Raw genomic sequence first — 17,160 nt, 5'->3', positions numbered from 1 at the left:
TCTCTCTCTGTCAAATAAATAAATCGAATCTATAAAAAGAAATTAAAAAAAAAAAGCAAGACACAGTATGTGGACTCAGTGCAAAGTCCTGTTGTCTCATCAGGTCTCGGGGGTGGTGGGGAGTATGCAAAACATCTCCCCTGAATAACACCCATTGGTCCTGTATACCTAATACTTTGTGCCAGGCTGTGTTCTTGAGCTGCACAGGTGCCAACTCACTGAGTCTTTGAAATGAGCCTGTGAGGTAGGAACAATGACGCTAATGCTTCAGATGGGGAAATTGAGGCACAGAGAGCTTAAATAAGGAAGATACCCAGGCTCATACAACCAGTAGGTAAACCTGGGGTGGCATGACCCTAGAGTCTGTGCTCTTATTCCCAGTCTTGACCCTGTTGGAATTGTATTAGACTTGTAAAGCTCATGAAATCATCTATGCAAATTATGGAAGACAAGCCATAGTTCCTTTCTTTGGCAGTACATGAATTAAAACCATTTATGGGCAATCTCATGGATAAATCTACCACCACCCACACCCGCCCTCGGTGCTTTTGACTCATCACCTCTATACCTTCACCAAACAACCAGACGTCCTCGTTACCTTCAGTAGAGCAGTAAGCAAAGACATCTCGCTGGAACCCTGTAGGTGGTTTTTTTTTTCACCTAAGCCTGAACCGTGGGTCCTCCTCAGAGAGCACCAGAAAGACTGAGCCCAAGGTGCATAGCTATGACGCTGTAGCAGCCTTTTATTCCTAGCATAGCCCCTTAGGGTTCATTAAACGACCACATTCTACCCCAGGAGATTCTAATATAGTGGCTCAGGGAAGGGGCTGGGGCACACAGATTAAAAAAAAACCCTTCATGGGTGATTAAGATATACGGCTAGAATTGAGAACCATTGGAATTGGTCAGTCAGATGGGAAGAGCATTAATCTGGTTAACAGAGAAAGGTGAAGAATGCCTGACATCAGTGATGATGATGATGATGATGATGATAAATTAAATTAGTTGAATGAATGAAAGAATGAATGAATGAATGAAGTGATGATTCCACAAAGCCTTGGAATGTAAGTACTCCCAGACTATTTGGCTATTTCATCAGAAATAAATATAGTTCCTTGCCTTTGCAAGCCATGGTCTCAAGAGACCCATCTCTTTTATGGAAAGTTAAACCCAGGACCTCTGTTTCCCTTACCCATAATCGACTTCAGGTCTGTGCCCTCTGGTGCATTTTCCCTCCAGGTTTTATTCAGATTGCTCCCCAGTGGTCTTTTTTCTATATTTATGCAGTACTTAGTTTGATGGCTTACCTTGGGGTAAGTGGTTACTCCCTAGCCCTGTTTTTACCTATATGAGGAATTTCTGCTTCTCCTGTTATATCAGCCTAAGGGAACCTGCCGCCCCAGAGATGCTATGGCTCTCATGTTCCCCGCTGCCTACAGGAATCACTGGCAGAGAAGTTAAGGCAGGAGAGAAGTTTAGTCTAGATGCAGAGAATGACTTTGTATGAAATAGCAAAACAGACATTTGAGGAATCTTCGTTTTCCCCCAAATCATAAAATAAGATAGTGTCTTATGGGGACACCGTGGGTATTTTGCTAAAAAATGAGAGAAAACACTAAAGACCTTTCCAGGTTCCTTGCTGTTAGGTTATCATAATGATTAACATTGTTACTATGGAAATGATACAATTACTTTTTTTTCTTGTTGGGTGCTGATTCTATCTTCAAATCTTGATGAATCTTTCTGTGCAGTATGCAGTAATTCTTGAGCATTATTCACATCTACTGGTACATAAGTTCCTCCTTTCTTTCTTTCTTTCTTTCTTTTTCTTTCTTTCTTCTTCCTTCCTTCCTTCCTTGCTTCCTTCCTTCCATGCATTTATGTTTCTAGAAAGTACAAAGATCTGAAGAAAAAACCTACCACCAACATGAAAACAAGAACAAAAACCCCCTCACCTTTAACATATCTGGCTCAACTGGAAATACAAACTATAATTTTATTGCCATGTCCCATTTTTTTCCATGCCGTTTAAAACTAACAAGTAGTTATAATTTTGCAAAATATCAGAAAAGCATAGTGCATCAGTTCTTTCAGCTTACATGATAGGGAAGAAGACTCCTACAGCACTGTGATAGCAGGACCTCTGTGATTTTAGCATTTCTCCATGAAGGGAGAGGGGTCTATATAGCATGATGGTAACAAATCATGCTGTGAGTTGAATGGTATACCAGCTGCCCTTAAAGGAGAAGAGCCCACTTCACTGCTTGCATTGCCCCTGAATGCAGAGGGTTGCAGTTGAAGAAGTAATATGGTCTGAAGAGAAATTATCTGATAATGGCTTGTAATAAACAGCAGACTCCATGTGTGAAATGTAATGCAATATTTGCCCTCAAATAAATGAAAGTGTTCACTTTAAAAATCAGACACAAAAAAGGTTTTGTCTTTTCAAAACACATCCTTGCCATCATTTAAGAGACAATCCTAGAGTCACACAGCTCATTATGGGTCTATTACAACCGGGAAATTTCCCATGTGCAGATGCCCAGGCGGATTCCCTATAGGGCTCCAAAGGGTTTCTCGGCTGTTGGAGCAGTCCTGGTGGGTAACAGGCTCAGACTTTACTCCTTGGTTTAGAATGTTAACCTGAAATTGCACAACACATTTGGAACTCTAAAATTAAATCTTGGGGCACCTGGGTGGCTCAGTCGTTAAGCGTCTGCCTTTGGCTCAGGTCATGATCCCAGGGTCCTGGGATGGAGACCTGCATCGGGCTACCTGCTCAGCGGGAAGCCTGCTTCTCCCTCTCCCACTCCCCCTGCTTGTGTTCCCTCTCTCGCTGTGTCTCTCTCTGTCCAAAAAAAAAAAAAAAAAAAAAAAAAAACACAAAACAACTTTATATAAAAAAATAAAATTAAATCTCATTTGCCTTTTAGAATGGCTATAAAGTAAATACAAAACCTTAAAATTCATAATTGGAAATCTGTAAGTCCTTTAAACCTTTTTCATGCTTGAAGCTACTAAATTGCCTTTGCAATAATAGCTCCTTAGCTTTCAGCATTTATAAGTAACTTCAGTTTGGTCGTATAATGTATACACCCCTCCCAACTTCAGTCAATGCAAAATCATTGTTCTCTGAAGGATAGAGACACATTGTAAACTGAAATATTAGTTTAAAGTAATTAATGACCACCAGGAAAAGGAAAGAAGTTATGTGCCATGAAACCTATGACTCCCTGTAAGAATTCACAGGTCAACATACTGGATTTACTTGTTTTTAATACCAGCTGTGCACTAAGAAAGGCATGACTGCTTTACCACTTCAGTAGTTAGGCATATAGGTGTGTTTGAAAACCATTATGTATAGAAAAGTGAGAAAATCTGTAATAAAAATATAATCTTAAAGGACAATTATCATGTGGAAAATGATTATTTAGAATATACACACATTTTTCTGGTATTGTTAAAGTGTCATTTTCCCCCAGATTATCAAAACATTCCCTAAGCAACAATAGTTAAAAGTAGAATACTTTTTGATAGACATTATTTAAAATTGATTTACATAATCCTCGTATATTGACTATAATTTAACTTATTTATTCATTTATTTTTTTATTTTTACATAGGCTCCATGCCCAGCATGGAGCCCAATGCAGGGCTTGAATCCATGACCCTGAGATCAAGACCCGAGCTGAGATCAAGAGTTGGGCACCCAACTGACTGAGCCACCCAGGCATCCTGAATATAACTTAACTTTTTTTTTTTAAAGATTTTATTTATTTATTTGAGAGAGAATGAGATAGAGAGCATGAGAGGGGGGAGGGTCAGAGGGAGAAGCAGACTCCCCGCTGAGCAGGGAGCCCGATGCGGGACTCGATCCAGGGACTCCAGGATCATGACCTGAGCCGAAGGCAGTCGCTTAACCAACTGAGCCACACAGGCGTCCCCTATAACTTAACTTTTTAATGAACCAGTTTGAATATCTAAACTGAGGGGCTGAATGTTAAGTGGTATAATCAGAAACAAGGAAATAATATCTTCTACCCCCACAAAAAAAACCTCTTCTTTTTCAGTTCCATGCATCAAGTTTTCTAGGGCAGGTGTATGGATGCCATCTTTCATCTCTCCCCTGCCACCCAATCAGCTATACTATCAGATCGCTTATTGAAATACCTGCTCTTGTTTTTCACCAACACCACTATGTAGTTCAGGCCATTAATATCTCTTGGCTACATGGTAGAAAGAGTTTTCTAAATGGTCTTCCTGCCTTTATGTAGTCTGACCACCCTGAAGTCCACTCTTCATTTTATACCCAGAGTGATCCTTCTAAAAACGCGCATCTGATCTAATCATTCCCCTGCTTAAAACCCTTTAATGGCTTCCTATTGCTCTCAGAATAAAACCCAACTCCTTAATGTGGCCTCCTTAGAGGCCCTTCATGATACGATCTCTATTACCTCTGTTTTTTGTCTGCCTGATATAGCTGTGTCTGATAGATCCGTTAAAACCTCCCACTCAGACAGTGGGCTTGTCAATTTCTCTTTGTAATGCTGGTGGGTTTGCTTTCTGTAATTGAAAGCTATGTTATTAGGTACATTCAACTTCTTGGTAGTGACCCTCTTTATTTCATTTGGTTTAAAAGATTTTTTTTGTCTGATATTACAATGCTTCATCAGCTTTCTTTTTGATAGCATTTTATCCTTTTATATCCAGTATTTCTGTAGTTTAGTTTGTGTGTCATTTGCTAGCATTGTATACCTGAATGTTATTTTTTTTTTTTTTAAAGATTTTATTTATTTATTTGACAGAGAGACAGAAAGAGAGCACGAGTAGGCAGAGCGGCAGGCAGAGGAAGAGGGAGAAGCAAGCTCTCCGCTGAGCAGGGAGCCCTATGCCGGGCTTGATGCCAGGACCCTGGGACCATTCATGACCCCAGCCGAAGGTAGCCGCTTACCTGACTGAGCCACCCAGGTGCCCCCTGAATGTTATTTTAAACCAACCTAATAATCTGTCCTTTAATAAGTCATTTAAATCTGTTTAGTTAATGTACTTGCTAATATATTTGTGCTTAATTTTACTATTCCATTTTGTGTGTGTACTTTCTTTTTTTCTCCTTCTCTGCCTTCTATTCAATGATCAGTTTTCTATGTCAAATTTCTTCAACCCTTGGCCATTTCTTTTCTCTCTGCAGGTTTAGAAGCTCTAGATCAGCTTTTTATTAATATAAAATTTCCTATAGACAAAGCATTCAGACAAAGTCATTATTTCTATACATCTCCCAAGAGGTTTAGCATGCTTCAGTCATCCACTGTACATTTCCTTTCTTCCTGTCATTTTTTTTTTAACACTAAAGTAGTTATTTTTAATTTTACCATCACATTTTATTAATTCCCTCCCTCATCAGTATCTTGTATCCTGTGCTTTCCCTCTGGGCTTATTTTTCTTATTGGGAAAGGACATTCTTCCTTCTTCCATAGTTCTTTTGGTGTAGGTCTGTGGGTGGTAAATGCTGTTAGTCTTTTATTGAAAATGTCTTTGTCTTGATCTCTCCCTTAAATGGAAATCAAATTCTTGCTTGATAGTGTTCCATTCAACTTTTAAGATACTCAACTGTCTTCTTGTTTCTGTTGTTGCCTTTGATAACTCTAGCTATAGTCTCTTTGTAGATAACCAATGTTTTCCCTTTGGTAACTTGTAGATAACCATTGTTTTTCCCTTGGTAACTTGAGAGACTTTATCTTCATCCTTATAGCCCTGTAGTTTCTCTATAATGCCACAAAAGTGTGAGTTTACTTTTATTTATCTTGCTTGCTACACAAGGTGTTCTGACGTTTTGATTAGAAAACCTTCAGTCATTTCTTCTTTTAAGGTAGAGTTTCTCCATGCTGCCCTTCAGTTTTTCCTTCTGGAACTTCTATGAGACATGTGTTGGAGCCACTCCATAGAATCCCCATGAATCTTAACTTTTTTGCTTCCATTTTATAATCTCTTTATTTTTCTATGCTGTGTTCTGGGTGAATTATTCAGTACATCCCTTTAATTCATTACTTTTTCTCTTCAACTTTGGCCAGTTCCAGACTTAAAGCCATCTATTGATTTTCTCATTTCAGTGACCATATTTTTATTTTTAAGATTTCTATTAGTTCTTTTTCACATTTATCTATTATTTAATCAGCTTGTATTTGTTCCCTAATTTCTTGTCCATTTAAAATGTCCCTAATTTTTTGTCATTTATCACTTTGAGAATGCCAAAATATTAATTTAAAAATCTCTGTCAGTTCTATAGAGTTAATTTTATCTGAAGTAAATTCATTTTCTGAGTGTTCATTATGTTGGCCATCTTTCTTAGTATTAGATATCAATATGTGTTTGGAACTTGGTGGTCAGGCTCATTTTGGGTGGGAAGTTTTCACTTGCTGTTTCCTGTTTTGTTTTAGCTTAGTGTTGGTTTTTCTGTGTGTTTTGTTTTGTTTTTCCCTCTCACACATTCTGTGCTCACCCCTCCATGTTCAGTGATTTTTGTCTCCACCTGCCTCCCTGGATCTCCATTCTAGAATTGGGTCTCATGTTGGCATTTTGATGCTTCCAACCCACAGTGATATTGGGGATATTGCAGAACCAATCACTTGGCCAGCTGCTTGGCTTGGTTCCTGATTTTAAGGCTGTGTCTTTGTCCTTCTGCTTCCCCAGGTGGTGGGTTGGCAGCAGTTTATTTTCAGCCTCCTTTCATGAGCTTCTGACTTCAAGAATCAAGCCTGGTTCCTGTCTTCCACCTTATTTGGAGCATCTTTAGTTCCTGTCACCTTGCAGGAGACAAAAATCTTGGCTTTCAAACCTGAGAACCTCAGGTTTGAAACCTCAGTAGGCCTGTGGCATCAGACTGCTTTGGGCTTTTTATTCCATTTCTGATCTATGAGAAGGGTTATTTGTTTTTGAGCCTGGTTGTGCCTTTTTGGTTTTTCTCTTTCTATATTTTAATTATCATTACTCTTTGTGTGGAGTAAAGGGAATGGATCAAAGCATGACCTTACTGTACCAACCACTTGAGCAGAAATCCTTCTATGTTTACCTCTCTGGCTTTATCTCTCACCACCCTTCCCTCTACAATCTATGTTCTGGCCATAATTAATTACTTTAGAGGATCAATAAATTGTATGCTCTTTCTCCCCAGCCCAGCCCTGAGTTTTGGATGAAATAAGACATAGAGGACAGTCAAGTGGAGATTTTTTAAAATGTCAGCTTTATTATAGATAAGCTAATAAAGAACAGGGTTCTGGATCTATAACCCAAAAGGGTTTGCTGACATTTTGTGCCAGCTCCTAATCCCCACAGAATGTAGCCTCAGAACAGCCTACAAAGGGGAAGGTTGGGTCTGCAAAGCAGACTTGTTTACCCAAGATCATTGTCTGCATTACTCTGGGGCAGAAGGGGAACAGGAAGAGGATGAATCCTCACTAATTAGGGCCTTTTAATAGATTAGCTCCATCCAGTCAAGAACTATGAACCAATGAATGCAATGGTACTTACCAATCAAGAAACTCACTCTTGAGTGTGAAGGATAGCGGTGTAAGGAGCCAAAAGTCATATCTTAATGGAACACCTCCTACCCACTCCCTGGAAAAATGGGGCCAGGGGAAAGGAGGCGCCCCTAACACATGCCATGTTCTTTCTCCTTCTTCCAAGTCTTTTCTTTCACCTGCCAACGCCTTCCCATCCTGATGCCTATCATAAAAACCGTAGTTAATATTTACTGAATCCCTGTTACGAGGAAGTACAACCCTATAAGGTATGTGTTTTTATTTTAATCTTATGGATGAAGAAACTAAGCATAAGGAGGGATTCCAATATTTCCAAGGTCACACAGGTAAATGGCAGAGGCAGGATTAGGCCCAAGGTTCTCTTAGTTCCAGAGCCTATATACTTTGTATTATATGCAGCTGCCCTCCATATTTTATTCACCTTCGGATATTTAGAACAGGGCATAGCATCAGTAGAGAGTGGATGCTCAATAATATTTAATGAATGAACATATAAATCAATGAAACATTCTCAAGTTAACTGCCTTGAGTGGATTAAAAACAACCTTAATATGAGGATTTATAAAGAATGTTTAGCTTCCTTTAGCATAGACTGATTTTTATAAAGGTGGATGTGAGCATCCATTGGAAGGTTTCTGTGGGGGTTACTAAGGTCTGTTGTCACTTGTGTCCAGCCCTTTCAATTTTAGGTTTTCTCCTCCAGCTGCTCAAGAAGACAGTTGTTCTCTCTTGGGTGTATCCCACTTTTATCCCTGGCCCAAGCCTGTTGGCCTCCTGAAAGAGTGGTCCTTTACATTGGTAAGACTACTGATGCTTCTTCGCATACTATGGGCAGCCAGAGCACCTCCATGCAGACATGCTGTGTATCAGTCAAGACTCTTTTTACATTGCAAGCTGCAGAAATGAATTCTGATGAAAAAAGAAATGTGTAGGCTTGTGTAACGGAGAAGTTCAAAGGACGAACTAGCCTTGGATATGGCTGGATTCAGAGCAGAAGTAATTTATATGAGCCCAGTGGGTTCCTCCTTGCTTGGCCCTATCTTGGGCTCTGGGAGAGGCCCCAGCAATGTGTTTACGTAGGAATAGGTTTTTCTAAAATTTGAAAATTTCACTTTCCCAGTTGGGAGAGTACTGGGGGATTAGGGCCAGCCGAAGAGTAAGCAGGGAAGGGTTCTGGATAAGTGGCAGGAAAAGCAACAAGGGGTTCCTGTGCATTCTCTGCTCCTTAGGTTGAAGCACCAACCTTCTCTCCTCCTGGTTAAAGGCTTAGTTCAGGTGGCAGTTGATTCAGGAGCCTTCCCCAACACACTCCCAATCTCCCTCCTCTCACTCTGGTGCCCTTTCAGTGTTCCCATGAACCCCTGGGGCTCTATTCTAACATCATCGTCCCCCCCCTCGCCACCATTTGTAATTGCCAGTGTTCAGCTCTCTCTCCACACTAGACTGTGAGTTGGTTGAAATAGGGATTCTGACTTATTTTTCCAAATCTCTAGCACCTCGTAGGGTATGTTGCATAGTAGTCCTTCAACAAATATGTCTTTTATGAGCAAATGAACCTTAAAGACTTAGGCTCAGTGAGACACCTGAAGCTTTTATGGCTTTGCTGATTTTCATAGAGCTAACTTGAGAGTTTCATAACATTGAACTTCAGTTTATCCCTGCCCTCTGAGGAAGAAAGCTTCAAAGAATGTGAAAACAGAAAGAACAATGCCAAAGCCTGGTTCTCTATGCATTTAGTGGTCATGTCTGGTAATTTCTCCTCTAACATCTTTCTTGGATATTTGGGAACCAGTTGAAACTAAGAAGGTACAGGTTATGTAAGTAAAACAAAAGCTTTTTTTTTTTTTTTTTTTTTTTTGCATATCAGGTGTATATATATTTTTTCTCTAGCATGTAACTTCAACTTAACTGAAAACACAGCGAGGTGGTGTGTGTGTGTGTGTATGTGATAGGTGTTAAAATTGTTTTGATAATGGAAAAGTTAACATATGATTGAATAAATTCAAATAACTTTTACACTGTAATATGTAAGTGGATCTCAGTAATGATCCTATACATCCAAAATATGTAGGGGTAAATTTTGTTTTGTTAGTAATTTAATAAGTCAATTTACTGAAATATCAATTAATGTATATGGATTTATAAAAGGGAAATCATCTCTTTATCTGCCACTTTGGAATCTTGTCTATACCTTTGATTAAAGCATAACTGCTCTTTGAAAATGAGATATTCTCTTTGCACTCTCTAGAATGAGATCCTTCCCTGTTTTATATATACGCTCTGCTTTCTGTTGATTGCCCCCAGATGTGTTTTCACCTTGATACAACTGAGTCCACCTATTTGAAATCTGACCTCAACTTTCTCAGGTACCAGTTTAACATTATTCCATAAAAGGAACACAAACAGAACACATGGGGAAAATCAAATGTAATACCAGCATCTTAACACAACAGTTATACTTCTTTTTCAAATCTTCCCTTTTAATCTTTTTTTTTAATAAGATTTTATTCATTTATTCATGAGAGACAGAGAGAGAGAGAGGCAGAGGCAGAGGGAGAAGCAGGTTCCCTGCCGAGCAGGGAGCCCGATGCAGGGCTCGATCCCAGGACCCTGGGATCATGACCGGAGCCGAAGGCAGACGCCCAACCGCGTGAGCCACCCAGGTGCTCCCCCTTTTAATCTTTTATATGCATATTTTTATATACTTGTAATCATATTTATGAATGCATCTGCAACTTGCTTTAAGGAAACCCAACAAAACGGTGCTGATTCTTCTGCAACTTATTTGAAAGGGACCTAGTCTCTAGAAGAGAATACATGCACACACTAAATATATATGTGATTTTTTTTACATGCTACTTTTTGATGCTTGGGTAGGATTATAATAAAATAACTGACAGCATCAATGGCTTCAGAATTGCAGACTGAACTTAAACATCTACAATAACCCCAAATTTAAATAATGCTGTTTTTACTCTCATGAAGAAAAAATGAATTTTGCAGGAAGGCAAGGACAAGAAAGAAGGGGCACATATAAGACTTTTCCAGAAGCTATGAGGTTGAGCCTGCCAAAGTCACACTAGGTTGTGGCAGGTTTCCTATGATTGATCTCTCTGTGGTTAATGATTTAGTGTCAACTTAGATATTTACTTTGCAAGACACATAACTTGCTATGTCATTCATAGCTCAGTATTTATTTTCCCTCATCTTTTCATGGGAAAGAATGACCTGACCAGTAGGAAACCCATGTTTCTTCAAGTCCTTTGGCTTCCGGAGAGGCTCAGCATTAGAAACTTATTCATAAAATTGGCACATTTTATTTTTTATTTTATTTTTTTTAAAGATTTTATTTATTTGAGAGAGAGAATGAGATAGAGAGAGAGAGAGAGCATGAGAGGGGCAGGGTCAGAGGGAGAAGCAGACTCCCTGCTGAGCAGGGAGCCCGATGCGGGACTCGATCCCGGGACTCCGGGATCATGACCTGAGCCGAAGGCAGTCGCTTAAACTGAGCCACCCAGGCGCCCCTAAAATTGCCACATTTTATAGAGATACTTCAGGAAGGCAGGGCGTTTCTTATACCTACTCTTGACAAGTGTCCAACACAAACCTCACTTTGGATTCAGCACACTTTACTGCCAGCATGACTGGGTGAACTCATGAGAGGGGACCCTCCGTTAACATTTTTATCTCTGTTTGATTTGGTGAAGCATGGTCAACCACAATGACTTCTTTTGTCATACTGTAGGTAGTTAGATAGCAGAGCTTCTGAAAATAGTGCAGACTAGAATGTACTTTGAGTTGTGCCAATGAGCATGAGGATTTATTTATTGCTTGATTTTTGAGCTAAGACTGTCTTTTTCTCCCCTGCCATTTAAGGGCCTCCTCTCCAATCCCCAGCCATCAGTAAGGATGCCTAGAGGGAATGACAACTTATCTTAATATTAGAGTAAAACTCAATGTGAAAGTAAGTTGCAAGCGACAATACATATATATTATAAAACATTCTTTCGGACTTAATCACAACATGGTTCTTCTCCATATTATAGATGAAGGAATCGACTAGATTGTTTTTAAGCCCGAATTTAAACAATATTGCCCTTTTGGGTTTTAGAACCTCCTCGATCATACTTATCTTTTTTTACGGGAGTGGTGGTGGTGAGGAGTGAGATGACTGGAAAACGTATTGCAGAAATTGAATCATGAAGAGGCCGCTTTCATATAAGGTCATATGGGCTGGTGTCACCCATTCCGCAGAATGGAAACCTAACGGAAAGGACAAGGTCGCCATTTTTAACACAGAGCCTGGCACATGGTCGGTGCTCGAGTCTCGGGTGCCCAGCAATGTGCACATGGACTACATGGAAGAAGTTTGAGATCCTGCCGTTGGGCCCTAGGGACCGACGGTCTATACCAGAAGACAAGACTCCCATGGAGCAAGATTAAACGCCAGAGCCCGTTCATTCCGCGAAGCCTTAACTGCGGCGAACCCTTCGCGACCCGAGCCCTCCTCCCGCTCCCCAAGGCCGGGCCAATGCCACCAACTGGCGATGGCAAGGCGCCTGGCAGCGGCAATCTTGGCAGCCGGGAGCTGGGGGCGAACCGCGCCCACCGCGCGCCCAGACGCCGGCAGCTGGACGCTTCCGGGGGGCGCGCGGGCGCTGGAGCCCGCAGCGGCGCGAGGCCGGAGCGCGGGCCGGGCGGGGCGGGGCCCGGAGCGTGCGCGCGCACCTCACACTCCGGCGCCCGGGGACGCCCACTCGCGAGTCAGGGCGGCAGGCCGGCCCGCGCCTTCCACCCCCCCCCTTCTCGCACCCCCGAGTCCCCTGCAGGCGTGTGCCCAACGGGCGTCGGCCCTCTGCTGTCTGCGCTCTCCGGGCCTAGGAGGCAGGGGCTGACGACCGGGCCGCAGCCCCGCACCGCGTGGACGCGCCGCCTCTCCCGCACCCGCCGCCAGAGCAAGCTGCTGCGAGCGACCGGAGGCGGCGCCGAGGAGGCCCCCACGGCAGCCCGCGGCCGGCGAGGACGGAGACGGAGCCGACCTCTGCTCGCCTGAGGCGCGGCCGCTCCTGCGCGCCCGGGGCCGCCGCCTCCCCAGCGCCGAGCGAGGAATGAGCAGGCGCCTGCCCCGGGCTCTCGGACTGAGGGGCCGCGGCTCGACTTCTTCCCGCGCCGCGGAGCGGCGGGGGCCCGGTCACCGCGGCCGGGCGCGGCGGGGTCAGCGGCGGCCTCGTCCGGGGAGCAGGCGCCGGGGTTAACTTCGGCGGCGGCGGCGAGCGGGAGGAGGAGCCGGGCGGGGGCGGCCGCCGCGCCTCCCCTCCCCCTGCACACGCCGGGGCTTCTCAGTGGCCGCCCGAGGAGGAAGTTCCGCTCCCCGCCAGACCCGTGCGCTAGCAACAGCGGCGGCGGCAGCGGCGGCTGCGAGGGCGCAGGCATTTGGGGCGCGAATGCCCTTCGCGCCGGCCGTCGAGGGGGCAGCGGCGGAGCTCTCCCCGAAGCGTGGAGCCTGGGGGCGGTGTCGGGAGGCGCGGGCGTGCAAGACTCCCTTCCCGCGGCTTCGCCCGGCGCCGCCGCTTCGCCTTCCCGGCGAGGCGGGAGACCTCCTTCCTTCCCTGTTGGCAGACTTCCGAGGAGCCCCTTATTTTTCCACCACCGAGGTGAACAGGTTCTGGAATCGAAGCATCAGAGGTGGTTAAGTGCACCTTCTGCAACTCCTCGGATCTGGTCAGTCTCCCTTTGGGGCGGGAGACCACATTGGAGCATCTCACTGGGGTGCAGGAATGGAAGACCCCACCTTGCATCCTTTCTGCAGTGTTGCTTGCCTCATCTACTCTTAGGAATGAAGAGGAGACTTGTGATAACCCGATGAGGTACTGAAAACCAAATGGCAGAGAAAATATTACAGGACACAAACTAGTGATCGTGTGGGGGCCACGCTCGTTTCTGAATGTAATTGGACGAGCGTGAAAGAGGTGCCCTATTAAAAAGCACAGGAGTCCTTTAAGAGGAGTAAAATTGAGTTTTTCCATTTTTTTGCCAAGATTTTGGAGACTGTTCAATGTATTGTACGTTTGATATAAGATGAGAACTTTGTAAGATATTCTGTTCAAGAGCGTAAACGATGACTACCCCGGCCCTGCTGCCTTTATCTGGACGAAGGATACCACCTCTGAACCTGGGGCCGCCTTCCTTCCCACATCACAGGGCTACCTTGAGACTTTCCGAGAAGTTTATCCTCCTCCTTATTCTAAGTGCCTTCATCACCCTGTGTTTTGGGGCATTCTTCTTCCTTCCAGACTCTTCAAAACACAAACGCTTTGATCTGGGTTTGGAAGATGTGTTAATTCCTCATGTAGATGCCAGCAAAGGGGCTAAAAACCCTGGAGTCTTCCTGATCCATGGACCTGATGAACATAGACACAGGTTTGTTTATTTCAGAAGTTTTGGTATTAACATTTGGCAGAGCAGGGTATGGTTTATTGCATCAAATCTGTCTTATTATTTTTTTTTTTAGTAAGATGTAATTTTCCCTGAGTCGTTAAGAGTTGTAGTTATTTCAAAACTGGTGGAATAAAACCATGGACTGGAAGGGCTCCTAGAGCCCCATTTAAAGTGCAGCTCCTTTGTTTTATATAGGAGAAACCTTTGAGCTCAGCGATATTAGGTCTGATGTGACCAATTGGGAGGTAGGAAAATTTAATCTAAAGAAATGATCACCTATGCTGCGTCTTCATTTATTAGAATGTGTTGCATTCAGTCATAGTCCCACCCTGTGAAATAGACCCATTGAATCCTTACAGCTTCTGAGTTCTCTTCCAAAGGGCTCTTATTCTCTAGCTTGTAGTTAAAGATCAGTAATGAATCTTACCTTTTTAGGAAGACAAACTATGGACAGAATATACCTGTCCTTTCTTAGCATGCAAAAATACCCTGATTTCTTTTATTTTCAGGGGATCTGTTTTGGTACGCCATGTGGAAATCAGTTATGTTAAAAATATCATTGAATTTTACAGTCATTTCACTTTGTGTCTTGTAGAAAGATTTGGTTATGTTTTTAAATTTTTTATTTTTTTTTAATATGTGGGTTGGAGTGTGTCAAGTAACTTTTGCAATATGGTTGATGAAAGGGTTCACATTCTTTCAAATCACCAAATTTGAGGAGAGCTGTTGGGTGAGTATAGCCAAATTAGGATAAAATAGGAGCTCTAGTGTTTATCTCTTTAAATCATTTATGCAATTTGTGTCAAAAGAAGAGTTTGGGAAAGTAGTTTACTTTTCTCAAACCTATACATATTTTTTTGACCTGCTAAGTCCCCTTTTTCCTGTTTCTTAAAATAATTTTTGAGTACGTGGAAAAAAAAACAAACCATATACTTGAATTCTGTTTTCAACTGACATTAGTTTTCACTTTTTATTAAGCAGGAGTTGAAGAAGCTTTTAGGTTCAGATGTGAGCCTAAGTTAAATACTTGGGATAATGCAATGTTGTAATGACAGCTGGTTTTTCCTTTTTCTCAATCTTGTTAATGCACTATTTGCTTCCCGATTCTTTGACTTTTGGCTGAACCTTGTGGTGTAGTTACTTCTAAAATTGTTTCAAGCCATTATTTTGTAACTAAATTTGGACTTTTTGCCATCATTTTCAACTTCCGTACTCTTTCGCATCAGTTTCTTTTATTTTTGCTCTTTGCTCTTTGTGACTTCGAGAAAAATCTGATCTGTGAAATATGTTGCTGAAAAATTAACACAAAGTAGTGTTTTCCTGGAGAACCTTATTTCCCATGATTTTTATACAAGCTATGATAAATATTTGAGAATAAAGGGTGTTAAGACTGGCTTCAGATTTCTTTGAGAGCCACACTTTAACATTACTGAACTCTATTATTACACTAATCTGTCATGTACTAAACAGTTTATATTTTGTGTGGTCTAAAGGTTAAAAAATATACAGTATATGGCAACATTCTAGTTTAAAAACATTCATTAGAAAAATTCTCTCCAGGCGCCTGACTGACTCAGTCATTAAGCGTCTGCCTTGGCCTCAGGTCATGATCCCAGGATCCTGGAATTAAGCCCCGCATCAGGCACCTTGCTCAGTGGGAAGCCTGCTTCTCCCTCTCCCACTCCCCCTGCTTGTTTTCCCTCTCTCGCTGTGTCTGTCAAATAAATAAAATCTTTAAAAAAAAAGAAAATTCTCGGTTAAGTGTAGTTAAAATGTAAGATTTGAAAAAAAAAGATTTGAATGAGAATACAGGTATGTCCATCTTATTTACATTTTTAAAAAGCCTACTTAGATCTCTTAAACAAGAATTCTTTTTTTTTTTTAAATATTTTATTTATTTATTTAATTGACACAGAGAGAGACAGCGAGAGAGGGAACACAAGCAGGGCGAGTGGGAGAGGGAGAAGTAGGCTTCCCGCAGAACATGGAGCCGGATGCGGGGCTTGATCCCAGGACCCTGGGATCATGACCTGAGCTGAAGGCAGTCGCTTAACCGACTGAGCCACCCAGGCGGCCCTCTTAAACAAGAATTCTTAAGTTTATATAACCTGTGAATATTTTGCTTTGTGTATTGTTATCCAAACTATTGGGTTCCTGAGTTGGGAGCTTTGGTTGGTTATTGAGTTCTAATAGTAAGGGATTGTGAGCCAGATCCTGAGTTTTGGATAGTAAGAGCCCGGGTTGCAAATGATACATGTGAAAATTTATTCAAACTGCTTAGTTCCTGAATTTTGGAAAGCAAGGATTCAAATTGTGAGGGTTCCGGTGAAGAGGGATCCCTGTATTACCTTTGTACGTATTTCTGAGGTTATATCGGTTTATATTTGCTTGGTATGTTATCGGTTGTTGCTTATATCTGAAAGCACAATCTGTAGCAGTTTCTAACATGGGCAATGAAGTACATTTCAAAATAGAGATCATTCAAATAATAAGTTTAAAATGTGAGACATAAAACATCAAGCTAATGTAGAAACAGCTCATTTAAAAATCATTCAGAAAGATAATATTTCAACAGGACTAGTTGGTGCTAAAATCATACCTATTTTGGGTGTGGTTCAAAAAAATCTTAATTTGAAAAATGCAAATTGATAATTTATCTTTATTTTGTGTATGTAGAAGGGTGCAGGGTAGAGGGATGAGGAACCTTACTTTAATGGATAAGTAATGGAACATGAATCATGGCCATTATTTCTTATTCACAGTATTTAAGAGGTACTTGTTGAATTGACTTTTCTTTATTAATGAGTTAATTTAGTATTATAGTTAGGTGCTTAAGTTCTAGAGTCTTGACTGCATGGATTTATGCCCTCGTTTGTCACTGATTAGATGTATGATCTTGAAATTTTTAAACTCTGTGCCTAAGCTGCTTCCCCTGGATGACGTTGGCATCTACTTTACAGATTGTTGTAGTGAATGAGACAGTACATGTAAAGTGCTCAAAATATCCTAGTATTTAGTAAGTGCTCAGTAAAGATTAGCAGTTATTGTTACTGGTAATTATAGTTTTAATTGAATTATTTTAATTTTGAGACCACTTTAAATACTGTACATGTTTCTGAAAAGTTAGGAACAGATTAATATTTTAAAAGTATACTCAAACCTTGGTGTCTAAAGGAACATTTTATAA

General features: G+C 41.8%; 1 protein-coding gene across 3 annotated transcripts in view; it reads left to right on the top strand.

Moving 5' to 3' along the window:
* MAN1A2 (mannosidase alpha class 1A member 2) overlaps positions 1-17,160 on the top strand; it is a 234,765-nt gene that overhangs the window by 22,363 nt on the left and 195,242 nt on the right. Inside the window, exon 1 of one of the 3 annotated variants that reach the window (XM_032420663.1) lies at positions 12,905-13,955. The exons of 1 other annotated variant lie outside the window; for it this stretch is intronic. In XM_032420663.1, the coding sequence (XP_032276554.1) occupies positions 13,654-13,955 (302 nt within the window). In that variant the 5' untranslated portion in view covers positions 12,905-13,653. Of the gene's footprint in view, positions 1-12,904; positions 13,956-17,160 lie in introns of those variants that run through there. One more of the 3 variants, XM_032420653.1, reaches the window with a different exon arrangement.

Source organism: Phoca vitulina, unplaced genomic scaffold (genome assembly GCF_004348235.1).
Source record: "Phoca vitulina isolate PV1807 unplaced genomic scaffold, GSC_HSeal_1.0 scaffold2, whole genome shotgun sequence".
Taxonomy (NCBI): domain Eukaryota; kingdom Metazoa; phylum Chordata; class Mammalia; order Carnivora; family Phocidae; genus Phoca; species Phoca vitulina.
Note: the sequence above shows the minus strand (reverse complement) of the source record. Positions and strands in the feature narration are given on the sequence as shown.